Source organism: Cynoglossus semilaevis, chromosome 13 (genome assembly GCF_000523025.1).
Source record: "Cynoglossus semilaevis isolate Cse_v1.0 chromosome 13, Cse_v1.0, whole genome shotgun sequence".
In the NCBI taxonomy this organism is placed as follows: Eukaryota; Metazoa; Chordata; class Actinopteri; order Pleuronectiformes; family Cynoglossidae; genus Cynoglossus; species Cynoglossus semilaevis.
The window spans coordinates 4,399,176-4,421,603 of record NC_024319.1 but is presented as its reverse complement, the minus strand read 5'-3'; the positions used below and the strand labels follow the sequence as shown (position 1 = coordinate 4,421,603).

Genomic DNA, 22,428 nt, shown 5'->3' with positions numbered 1-22,428 from the left:
TCTAACAATGTCCTCCTTTCTCCACTCCCAGGGCAGTTCATACTCCCCGGCAGGACGGCCGTCGGATTCCGGTCGAGAGACGGGGATCCACACGCCGCCGTCGCCGTCTCCCTCCAGTCCGCCCTCGTAGGGTGTGTCATAGATATTTGGAGGAGGCGGGGTCTTGATCTCATCTGCCTTCCCTTTCTTGGAGCCACGGTCGAGCAGAACACACACTTTCAGGAGATCTTTGGAGCCCCGTCTGCGAACCTCTACGACAGAATGGTCAAGTAAACCGGGGTCAGTGTCATACGAACATTTGTTTATGATTTATGTCACAAATATACAACGCCTTAAATATTCCTACCTTAACGTAACCATATGTAGTTTCATGATTTGATTTATTGATGGATTGCATACTCAACAACATATTTAAAACGCCTACTGTATTCCTGTGTCCGTCTGGCGGAGGGAGGGTGTAGTTCGATTGGAAAATAGAGGAAAGTTAGTAACTGTTTTCCTCTGGTGATAATAACCAAATTAGATTTACACAAACTGGTGTATCTTGTTGAGAGTGGTTCATGTTGCATTGCTTTTGTAATGATATTTTTACCATAATCAACTACAAAAAAAAAATTAAACTGACCTAATGGATTTTAAAAAAAACAAACAAAAAAAACCAAATTACTGGGGTGTGTTCACAACCAGTATGGCGACCTCTGCTGGGCTGGATCCCATAGGTTCTGTCATTTGAAATAGTTAATATTTTCTAACAGAACATATGGGTCTTTGGAGACAGAACTTTATATGATTTCAGTCAAGTCTAGGCTTAACCTAACTTTTGTCCTTCCACTGCTGGGATTGGCCGCACCTTCCATTTAACCTCGGAGAGGAGTCGTCCATAAATGTCTGAATGAATGTTGCACTGAATGATCTGTGAGCTCATAAGGACAGTCAACTGTTCTCTGTCAAAGTACAACTTTTAAACAGCCTACAGGCAGACATGTGACACCACAGTTCCACACGCTCGTCTGTGTACAGTTGTAGTTCAAACAAGTCATTTCATCTTTTGCAAATTTTTTCTTGTTATGTTTCTTTGCTGTCCAACAAGTAGCCTGAGTGTCTGCACTATTGTGTGTCCAAACAATGGAACTACAGGATGCTAAGGTCAACACTGATGCTGATTGGCTGGCCGACCCGGCTACTTCCTGACTGCTGGGAAGTGATTGGGCGAGGGATGGGGGATGTAGGTTTTTTCGGAAAGGGCTGTGTGTGTGTGGGGGGGGGGGTCGTTTTGATTTATGGCATCATAAAGTATTATGTGTACAAGTCTGTCTGTGTGTGAGGAGGCTAAAGGGGGCACTCGGGCCAAGTTCCTATCAAGAGAAAGGGGGCAAAGGAAACACAGGCAGGAGACAGGAAGTTAGAAGAGGAAGCTGCACCCTTTGTCCCAGCACAACGTTGTTCCTATAGCAACCGCCAGCAGGGAGGGAAGCTGGAATGAGGCTGGGAATTTAACCTGTCTCTGAGTCTCTTTTAAAGTAGTAGTTAGTAGTAAAAAACCAGACACTTAACCCTTCGACAAGGATGTTACATTAGCAGCAAGTGAAGTTTGACTTTTTTGACTTTTTATCTGCCTTCACCTGTGATGATGAGTGGGGCGTCGTAGGGCTCCATGTAGCCGTCGTTCACTCCTGCTCTCTCGGCCGCTCTCTGCTCTTTGGTTTTGTCGGCATCAAAAGGATCCGCGTAGTCTTCCAGAATAATCAACTGTGAGGAGAAGATAAATATACCAGTTACAAAGCACAATGATGGGCTGCACCTTTTCAGATGTTACCTGGAGTCAAAAGAGCCACCGAGGGACGGGGATCTGATACACCCCTTTGTGTGTGTGTGTGTATGTGTGTAGTGTCCATGACTTAGTGACAACTAATGGAGGGACAAGCGGAAATACTTGTGCAAAGAGGTCAGCACATTGTATTTGCCTGTTTGATCTGACACAATGTGGTGAAACTTCATTGTATTCTTTTGAGACTGATGGAAACTAAATACAGGATTATGAACAAAGGTCAGGGGTGTGGGGGGGGGGGCAAAAAGAACAGACTGTACATCCATTGAAATATTGGGTCGATGCACTGTTAGTTTGTACACATCGTATTCTGTTTAAATACTGTATATGATAGGTTAAAAATGACACACAAATGAACATTTTCACCATCAGGAAATAACATACTCACCGTTGTCTTGATGTCGGGCCTCACTTTCTCGTTTTCTGGCACCTTCTGTTCACTGATCCCATTGAGTTTGGGAGTTTTCTCTTGTTTGTCCACTTTGATCATCCTGCTGATGTAGGCTTGAGCCAGGCTGGACGTCCTCACCGGTCGGTTCTCATCAGGTGTCCCGGTCTCAATCCTGGAGTTTTTACGGCCTTTTCCACTTGTAAGACTGTCCCAGACGGTCCCTCCAGAACTTGCATTGTTACGACCCAACTCCGTAGCCGAATTTTTCCTGTTTCTTCCCGCTAACAGCCCCCCAACTCCTCCATCTTTGCGCTGATTGCCCTTTAAGCTGTCGCGAGAAAAGGACGGTTTTGGTCGCGTTTGTGGTCCAGACTCGGAGGCTGAGCGGACTCTCTCGTTCCCGTTCTTCAGGTTAATGGGGAAATTAAACCATTTTGCCATGGCCGTCGATGGTTGTTATCGCACCTGACAGATGCCAATTAATGCCTAAAGATCTTTCGCGAAAGCGAACCAAACTGCAGCCAATTGGAACGTGCGCAAAAGCTCCAAATTTACGCACACGATTTTTTTTCCTCCCACGCACGCCTGCAGATAACTTCAATTAAAAAGTCACGTCTGCGTAACCAGCTCGAGCAGGAACACCTTTATTATGATGTGCTGATCCCTGCTGCATCTAAAACTCCTGACAATCAGAACACCTCTGATGCGCCCCTGGAGATCATCAGCCGGCGGCACTGTGCAGTAACAACTATCCCTGCAGTTTAAAGAGGAGCTTCTCCAAGGCGTAAACTCGGAAGAACTGAAAATTTTTCTTCGAACCCAGTAAAGTTCCCATAACCGGAGCCTGAGATGGTGCGTTTGTGTGTCTGAGTCTGAGTGGAGAAAGACGATGTGAGTGGAAAGTTTGGTGCGCGCAGAGAGTGTGGGACTGTCGCTGGAGTGTGGAGAGGAGGGACCGTGACGGTGGGGCGGGGGAGACTTTGGATTTTTTTTACTGAATTATAAACATTTAAATAGATTCTCAAGAAAAAAAAATTGAACAAAGGGAAACTTGGTTTCTCCCGAACTCCAAACATAACTTTATTGATTTTAAAATTTGAACTTCATATAAATAAACAAAGTTAACACACCCCATAATAGAAACAACAAATTACAATTCCTGAGTAGTGAAACAACAAATTACAATTCCTGGGTAGTGTATGTATAGAGGCATCAGTAAAATTATTTTATTTTACATAAATATTTGCGTATAGCAAGAAAATATTATTTTCTTGCGGTATACTCATTTCAAACCACAATTAACATCAATTAACCTTATTTGTAATACAAAAGTAAAATAAATAATCACACACGTAACCGCGAAACTTAAAAAAAATGATTTCACTGCGCTCTCTTTGCCCACCTGGGGTCAGTATCTGGGTGTAAAAGCTGCAAAGGGCCCTAACTAACTCGTCTGTACTGATTTGCACCATCTACTGGTTTGTTATAGGAACTAAAATATGTGTTCACCTTCGCCGTGAGTGATTTTTTTTTTCTTTTTACTGTTTACTGTTCGTCACCTGAAGTGCAAAAGAACTCCCACTCTTAGAAAAAGGGTCTGAAGGTGGCGCAGCACTGTAAAATGACTGACGCAGCGTTCTGACCAGTAAAAATCCAAGCCGACATCTTAAGTCCCGCCTATTTTGACGCGCTGCTCCAATCGTGACGCTGTCTGTGGAGACGCTGGGCGGGGTGTTTTCATCGACGACAAAGGTAACAGGTTGCTGAAAGATGAACTTGTTGCTGTGTTCATTTGCGGTTAGAGCTGGTTTATCCTCTCACTTTTCACTGGGGACTTTAACCGAGGGGCTAAAATAGCCGAGTTACGGAGCGAATTAGCGGAGACCGAGGTCACAGAGGAGTAGAGCCATAACTGGAAAGAGAGAGGTAACTTTATGGTTGTTGTTTTTTTTTTTCTAACATAGAGGAGTGGGTATCTGACACTTGTTCGCTCTGTGAGACTGTTGGAAAACTAGAATGTTCTGTTTTTATTTCTTCGAGTTATTTCTGTGTTGTTGCTCTTAATACTGGTGTGGACCTGTCCGTGAGTTTTTATTGTCATTTGGTCACTTTAGCTCGCGAGCTAACGTGAGTTTAATGAGATGAGGCTAAAAGACACGGAGAGCAGCTTCTTTTCTCTAACGCTACGTTTGTTTGTACGTGTATTGTCATTTATACCCGTTATGCGACGTGAATTGAAACAATTACAACGAGCACTTTATTTTTCTAACCAACCGAACAAGAGTACACGTCGGTATAAACGATTCTACGAAAGCTATTTGTTTGTATTAACACTGCCATCAGGGGAATACGATCCTGGAAAAACAGTGCACCGATAAATATTGTCAGAAAATGTTGTTTTGTACACAAAAAAGTCAAATGTTTAGTAACAAATAGAACAGTGTTTGCTCCAGTCATCACTGACCTGGAATGAGCAAATATTTGACCTTATTTGAAGTTTTAATTTGGACTAATTTCTAATCTGCAATCAGCTGCAAACAACGATAAATTATAAGCATTATACCTTTACAGATACCGTTTGTTTACTCAGAAAACTATAATGTTAACGTCAGGGGTAAATAAATTATGATAAAATTGTAAAAAGAAAACAGAAATAATTTTGTACCTTCTATTATCATATTTATAAATTCAGTCAAAATCCTCTTACCTCTGTCAAACATAAAATAAAAATAGCTATTTTTAATTAATTTTAAATGCTGTTAGTTCTGTTAGTGGAGTACACTATTGATAATGTTATGTTATATTTATCAAGAATAAAAATGTATTTTTTCCTCTTATTAATCAGACAGTGACAGTGTAGACGGGTGAGGGACAGGGACAGGGTCAAATGTATTTTTTCCTCATATTAATCAGGCAGTGACAGTGTAGACTGGCAGGGACAGGGACAGGGTGAGGGACAGGGTGAGGGAGACTGACATCAGGTGATTCTGATGTGTGTCTCTACAAAAACGGGATGGTTACACCTACAGAATGTCTGTCATACAGTATGACAACTGTAAAGAGAAGCGAAGCCTGAGTCACTTTGATAAATGTCAACACAATTTAACACTGATAGTAATGAACCTGTAAAATGGTTTCATGTTTCAAGGAGTGTGTGTGACTCCTGAGGAGAGAGAATTGGAGCTCTCTCACTTGCTGAGATTCTCTCTCCCTCTCTCTCTCACTCACACACACACACACACAGTGTGACCCATTTACATTTTTTTTGCCTGACTTAAATCTCATGATCTGCACTAATGTGGCTGTATTTGATGAATCACTGACTAAATGAATGCTGCGTTGCATTATAACTATTTTATCAAGGAAGAGCAAACGATCATGTAATGAACACAAATTCTCAGATAACCTGAAATGTAATTTTTCACACCGCTCTGTGACAGTGAATGGAATATCTTTGGATTTGGACAAAAAAACCCATATGGTTAGAATTCTTTTTGTTACCATTCAGCTAAAAACTATTTTTATTTTCCTCTTTAAAAATATATTTCAGTTTGACACGTCTCACAAACACCAGAGAAGCTCTTCTTTGTAAGATCCAGTCTCTGGCCCCAGGGAGGACTCCTGGGCCGGACAAGGTGCACATACATACGCCTTTGTTGGTGAGGTAGACACTGAGGGAAACAAGTGTGTGGAATGTGTAGGAAAAAGGAGGCTTTGTGGTCACGTTTCAGGAATACAGAGTCATGTATGGACTGTTTGGTGCCCGTACAACTGAAGATTCTCTGTGATGCCAAGTGAACTTTGTTGGATTTAAAAGCACAAAGGAAAAAAGTGAGTAAATGTGTCTGTATGTTTTGGTCTTTAAGAGGTGTAGTGTAGAGAGGAGAAGGAGGAGGCTGTAGCAGAGGATAAGTGTTTGGTTTAATGTCAGGAATACTCTGAGGACTGAGTGTCTGTCTGTCCTTAAACAGACACACCTTACACTCATTCACGTTTATGTTTTAATCAGCTGCTCGTGTGAAACTTCTCAAACAGCCGTAAGAGCTTTGTGTTACTTTACAGTCAATCAGTCATACTTGATATGTTATCACTGACATTGTTAATTTGAAGGTCGTGTACAGTATACTACACATATACAGTATGAGTATATATATGTATGAATATGTATGGAAACTCGAAGAATTTGTAAGCAAAGTTCTGCAGTAAAGCTGGGTGTCTTGATCCCCAAATCAAAATGTATATATATATATATATATACACAACATATATCTCAATATATTTGTTCCCTATAAAACAGAAACAAATGGCGGCAAAGCCACATATTCCAAAATAAATAAGATATTAATTTATAGAATTGCACAATGGAATGTTAATTGAATATAAATCCAGTGACCCTCAAACCCAGGCCAGTTAGTGGAGCCCAGAGTTTAGAGCAACCATAGTGAAGTAGCATTTAGCTGCAAGACTGCACACAATTGGCACAAACTATCAGCACAATTGAAGTCGGCTCCAAATGTGAATATATTTTTAAAAAAAACAACAAATGTTTAATTTTATTTATGTCTTTTATGGCAGTTGGGCTTCTTCTCCTGACTCCAGGTATTTCTTTGACAGTTTTAGGCCAGGCTAAAAGTGGTGTGTTGAAATAACCGATTCCATGAGTCAGCACAGGCACTTTTACAACCGCACAGATACTGCAGCTGCTGTTGTGTCATTTCTCTCCACACCCACTCATCTCATAATCATATTTTCTATCCCGACACGGAGCTTAACAGGGAATTATCCCAATTTGATTTAATTTGCTAGAATTCAATTTGAGGTTGGAGGTGAAGCCCTCGTCAATATAGCTTGAGGAACATGAGCTCGATAATCACTTTATCTTTGACTGTAAAAGCTGCTGTACGGTTTAATTCCCAAACATATGCATTTAAATAATAACTTGTGTGATTGAGGGACTCAAAGGAATTATGTTTCAGTTTAAATGATATTTTTGTGCACAGTCCAAAGTGATGTTTTTACAGAAAGCCAACACCAAAATGAAGTAAAGGGCTCACTGTTGGTTAGCCTGTTGGTTAGCGGCTCTGTGTAGTTAGCTTTAAGGTAAAGTGGGGAGAGGGGGGGTGATGAGAATATTTGCTATGAAGCAAACTTGTTGTAATCACAGACAATGTGAGGGATTGAACAAAAGAAGGCGGGGATAGTTTTAGCATTCTCAGAGTGACTGCCCTCATTTTCCGCCCCACATCAGCTGCACAATAGGATGGGTTCCCTCACTCCATTATCCCTGACGGAGCTGGCAGGGTCTTCTTCCTGTGAGCCATAGAAAATAAGTAACTAATGAAGAATGAAAGGATGTTATTCTATGTTGAACTTGCTCTTCTCCACCACCTTGGAGCTCAGGTCTTCATTGATCAGAGCTGCTCTTTGTATTTAATGAATGCACTGCCTTTTGGTCATTTTTTTTTCACCCCGTATGCAATGTGTTCCCTTGACCTTTGTGTGGAGGCAGTGGGCTGCAGACTTCATGCTCGACTTGGCAGATGTGCTGTGACAAGGTGCTTCCACTCTGGTTCCCAAAGGGTGGGCAAAAAAAAATCCACTAACTATAAATCGGATGAAGAGCTTGACCTGCGCAGGCATCACAAGCTCACAGATGACATTATCCACTAACTGCAAATCGGATGAAGAGCTTGACCTGCTGACGCTGATGCTCAGGCATCACAAGCTCACAGATGACATTCAGAGGTCATCAGTATCGTGTTAGGTGACGTCTTCAGAATGATTCTCCGCATATATATATCGTTGGTGGTTTTAAGTTGTCAGTAATTTGTTTATTTCCTCTATGGTTTTGGAATTCCTTGGTTGTGTTGTACGTTGGTATACGCATCATAATTCATATCTGCATATTAAATATTGTCAGACAGAGACAGAGTCCAGTGGAACAGGAGGAACAGATCTTCCCTCGCAGAAGTTGTTCAAAGTCCAAGGAAGTTGGAACTTTAGGAAGAGCTGAACTCTTTACAACATCCCAAAACAGACCAACAACTTATAGGAGGATTGTCAAAACACTTGTAAAAAAACTTGTAAATGTTATACATTAACACAGCGGTGGGTTTCAAAACGTGAGGTGTGCCTCCCCTGGAGAACGTCAGTACTTCAGTGGAAGTATAAAATGCACAAAACATGGATGTCATTGTTTTTATAGGGAGAAAAACTCAATAGAATATTTTTTTGTTAATTCATTTGCTTTTCTAAGTTGTGTTTTACAGCTCAAAATCTAGTTTGAAACTTGATAGTTTGAGTGCGTTTAATACTTTCAGTGTTTGTGTTTTACTTCTGTTGTCCGTCCTGTGTGTACAGGGCAGTGTTCTTCACAGGAACAGTTTGACTTTGAGTTTATAACACAAGGCACTGATAAGAGAAGAATCCCGGTTGTTTTCACCCCTCACTTTCGGTTCACCCTCCCTTTTCAACTCCCCCGTGCACGTTCAGTGTCTCACCTTGAAAAGCTGTTGAGAGGAAGGGGACGGTACATACTGTAGCATGAGAGGTCAGGAGGGAGTGTTGTAATGGCCTTCAAATGTGCCTAATGAACCATACTTTTATAATGTCGGTGGGGGAGTGGTGGGAATCTAACACAGGGAATGACAAGTGAGTCAATTTAATATCAGCAGTGTTCGGTACATTAAGGAACTAACACAGGGTTCCATGTTTCACAGTGATTTATGGCTGTGGCCTGACATTAGTGCAGTGTGAGAGTTTTAGATTTCCCCAACAAGCAAAAAAAAAAAGGATTAGTGAGTCAAAAAGGACAAATGAGTGTTGGATTTAGATACTGATAAAAAAGAAAAAAGTCTGGAATCATCGGTATTTGTATTTGACCTCTTTTGTTTGGTTGGCGGATTTAGGGTTTAGGTTCTGGTATCTGACTGGAAAGTTTCCAAACTCAAGGAGGAGCTTGGTATTTACGAGAGCAGAGTGATACCACAGGAGAGTTTGTGTTCCAGGTTAATGACTAATGAAGAGGACAAAGTCCTTGAGAGCAAATACCTAAAACTGGAACGTTTTTTTTTTCCCCCCAGAGTTTGTTATTAATGCATTCCCAAGGTGTTGGTTTAAAAAGACTTGATCTTGAGTTTTGTAGCTCAGTAGATCTACCTAGCTAACAAGCTATCTATGTAGCAAGTCATCTACTGTATCTATTAGTCTCTTCTAGTATGTCATCTATCTATATCTATCTAGCTAGCATCTAGCTACATTTCTAGTAAAGTGGCTAGCTGTGTATTTAATTACCCAATATGTTGTATATATTGTATTTACTGTATTAGACCAGTATTATTATTATAATTATCTAAATTTAAAGAATAGTTGTTTTTTCTCTTTGTTTGTTGCCTATTATTGAGCTAGCTAGTGAACAAAAATATATCTTTAAATTTTAGCCAAAACTATTAATTTAAAAACTTCCTTCATTCTGGCGTTTTAAAAAAAATCAAAGCATGATTTTATTTGGTTTATATTTTATTTTGGTCATCAGTTTTTTTTTTCTTTTCACCCAGATAGACATGACAGTTTACTAACATTGTTATCAGGTACTCATTTTCCTGGCTTCCTGTCTCCCACCCCACCTTTACTCTGTTGACAGCATTTGTGCACCGTCCTCAGGTCGAAAGACCCCGGTGGACTACGGTGTCCAGGTTCGCTTCGTTGATGAATACCTGCACAGTGGTCCTGGAAAACCTGTACCCCAACCCAAATATGGCGTGGCAGTCAGGGTGCAGGGTATCGCAGGTCAGCCCTATGTGGTCCTGAAGGACGGACAAAAAGGAGATTCATATGGGGTTCAGCTCAAGACTCATTACTCACCGGGCTACAACAGCCTTCCAAGGAACAGAGAGTCGGAAACTCAGGTGGTGGATGCAGGAGGAGGAGGAGGTGGAAGAGACCAGGGAGGAGCTCTACGTCGGGCCCAGTCCCACGGGTCACTGCTGGACAGGGATGGAGAGGGAGGATACGAGGACTTTCACCTGTCCAGGCCGCCCGGGGATGGAAAGTCTGGTAGTTATGGAAACCTAGACGGTGGAATAGGACTAAGAGCAGAGAGAGATCAGACTCAGCGGGTCAGTGGTAGAGATGGGAGCATGCAGAGGAATATGTGGGGTGGGTCACATCAGACGGGTCTAAATGGGACGCTGCAGCCAGGGAAGAAGAGTCATTCCCACCAGGACCCTCCTCACCAAACAAACGAGTTTCAGTCCAACCAGAGGCAGACGAACGTGAGCAGACAAGTGAACCGGTTTGATGGAGGCCAAACTGTGGACCAGCGGAGACCACCTGCACCTGAGCACTCTGCTAATCAGCGCACTTCGCCGGGGAGATATCCGTCTGCAGCGGCACCGCAGGCCAGTCTGTCTGAGGCACAAGTAAGAATTCATTTCGTTCTGCCAAGGTCAGAAACCCCATTTCCTGGGTGCTCCATGAATTGCTTAGCATGCAAAATTGCAAGAGCAGTTTTTTTTTTTTTTTGTATCTATGTCTTAAGGTGACCCCTGACCTTTTGCTGGACCAGGGTCAAAGTGCAGAGATGAGCAGTGAGGAGGAGCAGCTGATGCAGAATGTGTACAACATTTTGAAGCAAGGGTATTTCTCCTCCCTTTCAGCCACATTTGAAATGAAACAGATGGTGGTCAGTTTGAAAAGATGACAGTAATAAAGCGGTTATTGTTCAACATTTTTCATCACCGCAGAACAAAGGAGAACGACGTTGTCATCAGGCACAAAGTTAAGCTCATCCTTCAAAGAATTGAGAAGAACACAAAGGTTTGTCTCATGTTGTTTTATAAAAAGACTCATTTAAGGAAACAGTCGGTGCTTCTAAGAAAAATACTTTTTGTTTTATAAGTCTCTAGATAACTCCATGGAATTTCTTGTGTTTAATTTCTATCTCACTTACACACATTGCTCTTTAGTGCTGTGTCCTACTTATTAGGTCTTAAGTTATTTTCTTACTCAGATTACCAGCAGTGGGGAAATACTTTTTAACTCTAAAACTTTTGTCCTCAAAAATGCACTTCTGGTCTGTAGTTTCTGTAACATTTCTGACTCTTCTCATCATTTTCCAGCCCAAAGATGAGTGGATGAGAGAAAAGAGAGAACTGGAGAGAAACATTGTTGAGCTACAAACCGCTTTGAGAGCAGGACGAGGGGTGAGCAATGCTAAAATAAGAAATCTGATATGATTTTTTTTTTCCAACACTAAACATTGTCTTTAAATGAGGTGAAAAACACTTTGTTAGTTGTTTTCATTTTTTATTTTTTTATTTTATTTGAACAAAATCTGCATTCAGTCAAACTGTTTGAAGTGGATTCTTCGACAGGATTAGAACTTTCTGAGAGGAACCTGCTTTTTTGCTCGACTCTAATTACACAGAGCTCATCCAGTTCCACACATAAACACTACTTACAATGAAAGCTCTTAAATGCCAAGTGAAGGAAATTGCTGTTGGCTGGTTGAAACTGGAGGAGGCTCTCCACAGAGATTTCACTTGGTTTAAAAAAAAAAAAAGAAAAAGTAACCAAGATTGGTTTGGGTTGTTTGGAGTGCACTTCAAATTAACCCTCTGACTCAGCCTTGAAGCCCTTTAGCCTGGTCAGAGGTGAACGTACACAAAGACTTCACTGAGGCCTCGTGACATGTTGACTCAAGTAAGTTCGATAGGTTTTAATCTCTAATAGCTCCTGAGAACCTAATCCTTTATGCATATTGATCAGTTGGCCAGGCTGCCTTAACATTTCCTAAAAGCCATTGTTTATGCAGCCAGGGCTTCTTGATGTCTCATGTTTCACTGGCCTCATTTATTCATCATGGCTGCTTGTGTGTGTGTGTGTGTGTGTGTAGCACTCTGATGCCACTCTGAAAGATGAGCTGGAGTCCTGTCTGGATGAAAACCTGCAACTCAGGGAGATGGTTGACCGGAAGAAGACGGAGTTGAATGAAACACAATCAGAGTGAGAGCACGGCAGCACATGGACACACACACACAGTGGAAAAGTTAGAATTGACTGGGCACTATTGTCTACTAGTCTTGGTGGTGGGGAGTAAAATGGGTGAAGACATCTCCACTGTGTGTGTGTTCAAGCCCACCATTGTTAGAAACCCCCCTGAACAAGCAGTTATTGTATTTCATTCACAGAGTCTCATAGACACACTACTGTCATGGGATCAGAGGAATCATTAATTCCACTGCTGTTTCTCGCAGGCTGACTCAGCTGCGCATGGAGAGGGAGAACGCCGAGGCTCGGGCCAGAGCGATGGAGGACCAGCTGGCCGGGCTTCAAGATGAACTGAGAAGAGAAAACGGCAGCAAGACGGTAGCGCCAAAAAATACTGAAGCTGAGGCAGAAACTTCATGAAAACACCTTCAGTTGACTGCAATTTTATTAGCCTTTGAAATGTCAGCAGTACCAGCCTGATATGGTGTGTTGTCTCCCCGCTGTCTGTGCAGGATCTGATGTCCTGTCAGACTCAGCTGATGGAGGTGTGCCAGCTGAAACACAAGCTGGAGGAGACGCTGAGGCAGAAGGAGAGGGAGCTCACGGCTCTGAAAGGAGCACTGAAGGATGAGGTGGCCACACACGACAAGGAGATCGAGGTTCTGAGGGAGCAGTACAGAGTCGACATGGAGAAGCTGCGCAGCAGCATGGAGCAGGTGTCAGAGGTGTGTGTGTGTGTGTGTGCGCACACATAAGTCATCTACGTTTGACAACAATTTCAACACATCCACGCTGTCATACAAACGTCCTATAAAAGTTAAAAAAAATAATGAGCAATCTTAATGCCAATCTTTATCAGCATTACTGCCACCTAGTGGGCTGGAGTGTGTGCATTGTGCATTAACTAGTACACCAGGAATCACAAACCTAGGAAAGTGGGATAAAATACTTTATTTTTGTTTAGTTTTTTTCATTTAATTTTTTATTCTCTGTGATAAAAATTAAAATTTAAAAGAGATTTTTTTTTCCCTCACTAGCTCTACTGATGATCTGAACTGATTTTTCTCTACTGCTTTAGTCTCATGCAGGAATAGAAGCAGAGCGGTTACGTGTCAACGCATCAGTTCGGACCCTGCAGCAGCAGTTGGAGGACTGCAGAGACGAGAGCAGCCACTGGATGGAGCAGTTTCATGCCACCAGGGATGAACTTCGAACAACTAAACAGGAGTGAGTTTGGAAACGGTCTTCCAGCATTATTATTTATGGCCTGAAATCTGCTGAAGTCTGTGCCTCTCTTCTCTCTCCTGCTCTCTGTTCCTCTCTGTTTGTTCAGAGAGCCAACCAGCCGCCCTCAAACAAAATGAGAGACACAAACTAATGAGTTTGTCTGTTAGAATTGACTAACTGTCACGTTGTGTTTACCAAAGCATTACTGTGGTGTCAGGATCCTCCACATGTTAGTTCTTAGTTGGAAGTGTGCCAGAAAAATAACGTTCAACAGCAGCAAAGTTTTAGCCATAAAAAACAAGTGCTGATAGGAACGCTGATCTGTTCCCTGTTTAAAAATGTAAAATGCAACTATTTCTTCTACTTCACAACGTTCAGTTTTCCCTGACAGCTGGCTAACAGTAAATATCTCATTAACATTTTTCAGTCTGCTGCAAACTCGGCTGGAAAAAGAGGAGTTTGAGGAGGAACTGAAGGAGCTGCAGGAAAGAGTCAGCACCATGAAGCAACAGACCATCGACCACAGTCAAACACAAGCCTTAAACCAGGTGTAGTAAACACACACTGTGTCACACTGTCACTGAGGTAACAGTAAATATAAAACATTTTCACCATGATATTGATCCTTTGTTTTTGTTTTTTTTCCCAGGAGCTGCAGCGAAACACTGCTGATTTACAGAAGTCAAAATCTGAGCTGGAGAAACAAAGAACCGAGTTTGACAAGAAGGTCATGGAGGTTATCGCCCTGAAAAAATCTCACCAAGAACAAGAGGCGGAATTGAAGTATGAGATTGACAGGCTGAAGGGCCAGTTACAGCGGGCTAAAGATGACTACGCCAGAGCTCAGGAGAAAAACAAGAAGGTTTGGCTTAGTTTTCCAGTGAAGTGTTCAGGGTTTAAGATAATGGCTCCTCTAAAAAGTAATCCCCTCATGTGTCCTTTCTGGGTCTACCACGCAGCTCCCAGACCCAGCCACTGTGTCAGAGCTGGAGAAGAAGCTCGACGACACACGAACTGAAATCACTCAGCTCAAGGAGAATTTGGTGCTGACGGAAATCAAACTAGAGGAGAGTAAAATGAATCTGAACAAAACTCAGATGGAACTGGCCTCACTGGAAGAATCCCAGCAGGAACAGAAAAACGCAAACGTTCGTCTCAAGGATAAAGTCTCGCGACTCGAGGTGATGCTACATCCACACGCACACAAACACACACACATACACATACAAGAGGTGATGCTAAGAACCACAAACACACACACACATACACATACATTACTGCAAATCTCACACTGTGTGTTTCCATCAGGCCCAGCTGCAGACCAGCGCCACGGAGAGCTCGGAGGTGGAGCTGAACCTGCACTCCGAGGTGAGAAGCCTGAGATCGGAGCTCGATGAGGCCAACAGAAAAGTCTCCAGACTGAACCAAGAGCATCGAGAACTCACCGTACGCCTGCAGGATGTAGAGAAAGAAAAGCAGACGCTTCTCGAGAACGTCACCCAGCTGGAGGACACGAAGCGTCGCCAGGAGAGATCTCTGGACAAACTTAACAAAGAGGTTTGAAGAAAACGTCCCAGGAGATGTCATTTTAAAAAAGCATTGACGACCTGGAGCCTTCTGCTCCTGCTCCTTATTTTACAGTATTATTGTATACGTCTTTCCAGTTTGAAACTCTGACCAAGTCGTCTGCAGAGGAGGCCCAAACTCTGAAGGCTCAACTGGAGGAGCAAAAGGAGAAGGCGCGTAAGGAAATACAGGAGGTTCAGCGTCATGGAACTGACGCTCAGACCGAGCTGGAACGACGTAGCGTCAGTGTAAAAAGACTGGAGGAAGAAGTGAGTGTTTTACTAATTGTACACACACTTGTTTCCATGTCTCTCTAAAAACTCATTCAGATACTTATAAATACACGGTTTATTTCTTCTGAATTCTTGGGTAGCTGTGAGAAATTAACTCTGTCTTAACCAGGTTGCACGGCAGAAAAAAGAGCTCCTGGTGGTGTCTGAGGAAAGAGACAACCATCAGTTGGATAAAGAACTTCTTTCCAATAGATTGCGCCACCTGGAGGGAGAGTTAGAAACCAGCAAAAACAGTTACAATGAGAAAACGAGGGAGATTCGCATTCTGGAGGTAAGATGCGTCTCACAAGACAAAAAAAAACATAGATGGTCCCAAGACAATGTTGAAAATATTTTATTTACCCCCACTCTTATTGTCACTCTTAATGACCACATTTAATGTGAAATTTCTGTCTTGGTGACAGAGGTCACTACAGTACTTTGATTTAAAATAATTGTGGGAGTTCTTTCCTCTTCTTTGAGCTGATTTGGTCTCGTCTCTGATTGTCAGGACAAGCTGAAGCGCATAGAGCTGGAGCTGGAGGAGGAGAAAAACAGCGTGGAGATGCTGAGTGACCGTGTGTCCAGGAGCAGGGACCAGATCGACCAGCTGCGCTCTGAACTCATGCAGGAGAGGTCTTCAAAACAGGACCTGGAGCTGGACAAGAACACCATGGAGAGACACGTATGTGTGCACATATCAGTCTGTGCTTGACACTTTTTACATTATTTTTTTTTATTACAACTCTAATCTGTACCTGTGCCCACAGCTGAAGGAGCTGAGGACTCGTGTGGTCGACATGGAGGGTCAGACTCGTTCCTCGGCAGGAGTCTCGCAGCTGGAAAACAAGATCCTGGAGCTGGAAGAACGATTACGCAGTGAGGAAAGGTAATGGTAATGTGGGAATCAAACCAGCAATTTCTTTGCTGTGACATTACAGCACGCATGGGGAAAACTAAGACCCAGGGGCCGGGTGCAGCCCGTTCAGCTTTTTAATCCGACCCACCAAACTTTTCTAAATTATATAATTTATTTTTGTTATCATTATACTTCTGCCTTTTCCCTGCAATATTCAAATTTCTCCAATAGATGGCGTAGAAAAATGCTAAAAGCATTTTAGCATTCATATATTGTCCTGTGGAATTGTTGTTATGATTTAAATTATGGACTTAGAAAAACACATTTAAAATTTTCTCTGTACATTTACCTATGTTTACTGTACGACTCAATAACCTGGACTTAGAAAAACACATTTTAAATGTTCTCTGTACATTTAAGTCATGTGACCTATGTTTACTGTACGACTCAATAACCTAATGGGTGCAGCGAGTGAACAAACCTGAGCGTCACGAGATGTTGAGACTGTTTACAATGGATTCTCTTACGCTCTGTTTTCTTTCCTTCTCTCTGAAAAGAGAGAAAAACACCGTGGTGGCGTCTCAGCGTCGTCTGGAGAGGAAACTCAAAGACCTCAATCTGACACTGGACGAAGAGAGACAGTCACATACTGAACAGAGAGACCAGGTAGACATGAAGACATGTCTGAAAGAACTAACACTAATAAATAATAAATTATTTTTGTTTTTATACACAGTAAACAGTTCAATGAGCATTCTATATTAATTAAGTTTTAAATTTGTTCATCAAGCAAACAAATATCAACTTTGATCAATATCAACATCATTTATAACAAATACTGTTTCAGCTTCTATAAACCAGTGATGAGACTTAAAAAAAAGTGATATTCTAAAACTAGGGTTCTCAACTTTTTTTGGGGTCAGTGAATTATTTAATAGAGGAACAGAAATTTTTGAAATATGTTTCAAAAATTTGATATTGAAATCCTGAAAGTGCAGTATAGTATTCGACCAGAAGGGTGCAGTGTTGACCTGGGAGATTGAGAGACTAACATTTTTAGCCTTGGCATTATTTAAGTAACTCTTTCTGCATTTAAAGTAAAAAATAATGTAACTTGTAGCTACTGTAGTATGTTCAAGAATACTGTGTGTAAAAACACAAATACTCCCTGGCTAATATATCTGTCCTGCGTTGTATCTGTACATCAAAAAGTATTGTTTTCTTTTCAGTTTGCTCTGAGAGTGAAGGCTCTGAAGAGGCAGGTGGACGAGAGCGAGACGGAGCTGGAACGACTGGACGGCCTGAGAAGAAAAGCTCAGAGAGACATGGAGGAGCAGATGGAGACTAAAGAGGCCTTACAGTCCAGGATCGCCGCCCTGGAGGCTGAGCTGAAGTAAACACTTTCATTTTCATTTTTATTCTTACTCTTGTCTGTCTCTCGTCCAGTTTATTACTCAGCGTGGTTTCCTGACAGATGATGCATTGATTCTTGTGTAGTCGGATTCTGCAGCTGTTGACTGCATTCATTTACAGTCATTTACGGTCGACCGGTGGAGGTTACAGTCAGTCTCTGTTTGGTGCAGTATTTGACAGCTCTGTGTTTCCAGAACTTACCAGCCGTCGCCTGTGTGTGAAGAGATGTTTCAGTAAACTGGAGTGACATCACTCACGCTGCGCCAGCAAAAAAAAAATTCCAGTCATTCTTCCACTACTAAGTAATTAGTGCTGGGTAATGAGTCATGCCTTTAAAATTCTAATTTATCACATTAAAGGTGTATGAAACACTTCTTAAAAATACAATGACTTTCAGTTTCCTCTTAAAACAAATTGGATGAACGCTAAGAAATATCAACCCTTTTGTGTTGCACTAATTTAGACTCAAAGTATGACAAATAATTTTTTTTTAAACACCATCATCTAGGAGCGATTAAAAATTAAAATATCCATTAGGGACTTTCCTTCATTTCCTGACATCCATGTTCTTTTTTTTTCTTTTTTCTTCTTCCTCTGGTTCATGAGTGCACTGCAGCAGGCATGACCCCAGATGCTCTCATTGGTTAAGAGGTCCTCCCTTCCTGTATATTGTGTATATCGTATTTCCTCCTCTATATCCCTCCTGTATTTAGTGTCAGGGAGCGACTGACTTTTGAAAGGATAAAAATCATCAAAAATGTATTTAAGCATGCAATAAAATTTATTTCTGATTTAATTAAATAAAAATAAATAAATAAAAACTTTGCCAGCATTATGTTACCAGCAGGGGGAGTACTATCATCAACAATTCAAAACTTTTAGATTTAAACAAGTGAATGACATAATACCTGCTTTATGTAGCATGTACAGGAACAGTGACTGTGATGATGATATTGATGATGATGATGATGATGATGATGCCTTACAGGAGGAAGACTCAAGCGGCTAAGCGCTCAGCCTTGGACTCCTCTGCCCTGAGCTCAGACGACGACGACGACAGCCTGTACGACCAGACCTCCATCACCTCCATCCTCACAGAGAGCAACCTCCAGACCAGCTCCTGTTGAAGCCGCGGAGGTTCGACACCACTGTCAGGTAACACAGTAACTGTAACTGTAACTGAGTGGGGACTGAGTGAAATCTACGCACCGCACGTTAATGTCGCCGACGTTTTCCCGCAGTCGAGGGAGGTGTAGAATTTTCCACACTCGAGTGAATAGAAGGAAGCAACACATCCTCTTCATTTCAGGGAATCCACCCGCTCCACACTGCACTGTGGTCATATGGTAGACTGGGGTCAAGTCCTGCAGCACTGACACTTACTGACAGTCACCCGCTGTGACCTTTCCCAGGTCAAGACCTGTGCTGACGGAACAAGTTTTGACTTTGACATTTGGGTTCTTCTTAAACATTCCTGTGTAGTTTACAGTCACACACACTGAGTCTTAAAGAGAGTTAGTAGAGACCTAGTATGACCTAAAGGGACTAAATACAGACTGTGATTCAACACTACAAACCCACAGAGTTTTCTACACAGTAATACACATAACCAGATGTAGTATTTGAAGTACTGTCAATGATTCTTGTTCAACGAATTATGCATTTTGGTCTACTGAAAACTATACATGTATGTAAGTATTTTTGTATATAATTTGTCTCGTAGCTAATAAAAAAAAAATAGTTTGAGACGAGAGTTTACACTTTTCACTCTTCCACCTCGGCTGCGTTCACACTACAGACAAACGTGACTTCATCTGATTTATTTTTGCTCATCTGTGGGGGGTTTTTAATGACAGTGTGAACAGCACAAAAGCATTTTCATTAAAATATAATCTGGCCCCGCCCACTTTCACATGTAGTCAACTGATGTTTTTTAAAGCGATCTCAGATTATTTCACATTTAATTATTTCACTTTCATGTGATTGTAAATCATTGGTATCACGGGGCAGCGAGAAGTGGGCGTCTGTTGTTTACAGTTTAAAGCAAAGCGATCAAACTGACCAACGTTGGTTGAACAACAACTCGTTACTTCACACACACACACACACACACCGTCACGTGTAGCGTCCATTTTCACTTCTGTAAAACACAGCCTGTGACATCGTGACACAAAGGTCACTTCAGGGCCGTGGACACAGTGGACACTGATGGTCACAACCCGCGGATAATGTCAACAACCACACGACACAAAACACAATCCTAATGCAGTGTGAACGCAGCCTGAGACGACGTCTCCTCTTTAACCTCACACTAATAATCAATCAATAGCACTTTTGTCAGAGACTCTAAATCAGGCGTGGGCAAACTTTTTGACCCGCGGGCCACAATTGTCCTAAAATGGAACAGTGTGAACTAAGATAAATGACATGTAAAAGTCATGCATAAAGGCTAAAATGCTAATGTCCTTTTATCATTTTTTACGCCATCTATTGGGTAAACATTGGTATTGTAGGGATAAGGCAGACGCGTAAATATAAATATATAATTTAGAAAAGTTTGGAGGGCCGGATTAAAAAGCTGAATGGGCTGCATCTGGCCCCCAGGCCTTAGTTTGCCCATGCCTGCTCTAAGTTGATTTAAAGGTTGGGTTTTTGGGTTTTTTTTTTGAGAAAGCTACGACACACCTGCCTGTGTTTTAGTCAGAAGTGTGACGTCAGTTCACTGGAGGTTCTCTTCTCAGTAACTGTTCAGTACCTGACTGGATGACTGGTTTCCTGTTGGCACAGACAGAGACCAAAATTAAATTAAATCTTATATAAATGTCTCTTAGTTATAACTGCACAACTTTCTATGCATTCCATTGTATATTGTTTTAAAATGTGCCTCTGAATTAAGCCTTTTATTTTTGATTAATAATCAGTAGTAAACTGGTTTGTGAAAACGGTTGGTCCAGAGTTAGAGTGAGACTGTTGAAGAGACTGACTGACTGAATGACCAGCTGACTGACTGAGGCTCACGGTGACAACGCTACATTTACGCGTTTAGCAGAAGCTTTTATCCAAACCGACTTGATTTTTTTTTTACTAATAAAAATTAAGCTATAAAATATAGATGGATTTTTTGCCACTTGATTTTTTTTTACTGATAAAAAATAAGCTATAAAATATAGATGGATTTTTTTTTGTCTTCTGTCAGTGTGAGCTTCAGTCTCTCAGTCTCTGTTGCATAAAGCTCAGGCGTAAAGATCATAATTATCTAAATCTGAGCTCCCCAACCCCCGGTCCAGGGACCGGTGCCGGTCCGTAGGTCATTTGGGACACAGTTAAAAAAATGTACTTCAGTTTTACTAATTTACTTTATTCAAAAAGTATCCAGTCATATCCCTTTAGTTTTTTTCATTCAAAGATAATCGGTCAATGTTCCAAAACAACAACAGGTCATTCAGACTCTGGTACTAACAGAAGTCTGGAGGAAATTTAATGATCCTTCAACGATGGTCCTTGGTACCAAAAAAGTTGGGGACCGCTGATCTAAAAACATTCTGCTGTAATGAGACTTTTGTATCATTATTGACTGAGGAAAGTCTCAGTAACTGTAACTGTGGTTTATTAAAAAAAACAAAACTCTGGCATATATAAAATTACGAACAATAAACCTTAAATGTTGAACGGATCCGATCGTTCCGTCTATTATTTTTTAATCATTCGTAGAATGTAGTTCTGCCGCATGATACTGATATGAGGAAAAGGTTTTCTCACAGTATTAGAAACATTTCCTCAGAACAAACACACGTGTGTGTGTGTGAGTTTGTTGTGTTTTCTGACCGTCTTCTCGTGACATGTTCGACTATTTTGTTAATTATTTTCCCACAGTCTGACTTGTGGTTTTGCTTGACTTTACTTTGAGAGAAAAACCGTGTAATTATGCAACAGTTAGTTGTGTTTAAGGATTACCCAGTGACGTAACGCTGATAAATTAAAAATTAAAAATTGGTTTAGTTCTCATGTAAGTTTAATTCTTTTAGAGCCCCGGATCAAGTAGATCCAGACCAAATCCTACTGCACTCACATCCCTGATACAGCACCAATAAGAAGTATTCACAGTCTTAATCTTAACAACATTCATTTTTAAATACACAAACATAAAGCCATGTAGTACATGAGCTTGTCATGGAAAACAAAGCTCAGTAAAAGCACTGAGAAAACAAAGTAAATGTGAAAATTAAAATGACTTAACAGAAAATATTTAAAAAAATGTAACACTGTTATCGCCAACTTTTTAAAAACATTGTTATGTACGCCTGACTTCAGCAGAAGTCTAAACCTGATTCAGTTCTCCTGAAATACCTCTGAAATGATTATCATTACAGTGTCACACTGTAATGAGCAGGTCTGCACTTCCAGTATTTAGCCTTAATCCAGCTCCACTTCATAACAAGCATAACTACAGTACGCAGCACGTCCTCATTCCAGGACAGAGATACAGTACGTTCATGTAGTGTCTTATTAGTGTGAAGAAGTCTTTACTCTGGAAAAAAAAATTACCGATCCAGCTAACAAGAAATTAACTTTAAAGTTATTGTCTGTAAAAGTTAATCTCCTTGTGACCTCTGACCCAGGGACCCTCAGTCAGGGTTTTTTTTTTTTTTTTTTTTAAATTTCGAAAAATTTATTTTTTCAAAAGAATTTTCAAGAAATTTTTTTTTTAAACATTTTATAAAAAAATTTCTTGAAAAAAAATTTTTCTTGGAGTCTTTTTTTTTCGAAAAAAAAGACTCCAAGTCCAGTTCATCAGGGCTCACATCTGTGGTGACCTCATGGTCAGGACAATAAGGACACTCCTCAGATCCTCATTATTGCTGTTTGACAAGGACTGGGTCAG

At 41.2% G+C, this 22,428-nt stretch overlaps 1 protein-coding gene across 1 annotated transcript; it reads left to right on the top strand.

Moving 5' to 3' along the window:
• Positions 1-142: 142 nt before the first annotated feature.
• On the top strand, positions 143-19,261 carry cgna (cingulin a; the record flags this gene model as incomplete). Its single annotated transcript, XM_025061497.1, has 20 exons — positions 143-279; positions 9,862-10,639; positions 10,759-10,856; positions 10,964-11,036; positions 11,339-11,422; positions 12,115-12,224; positions 12,476-12,587; positions 12,722-12,934; positions 13,288-13,436; positions 13,864-13,984; positions 14,086-14,298; positions 14,396-14,617; positions 14,745-14,993; positions 15,101-15,271; positions 15,405-15,566; positions 15,786-15,959; positions 16,045-16,163; positions 16,691-16,799; positions 17,363-17,526; positions 18,535-19,261. Coding segments are annotated over 20 exons (3,597 nt in total), but the record flags the coding sequence as incomplete, so codon positions are not given.
• Between the last annotated feature and the right edge of the window lie 3,167 nt (positions 19,262-22,428).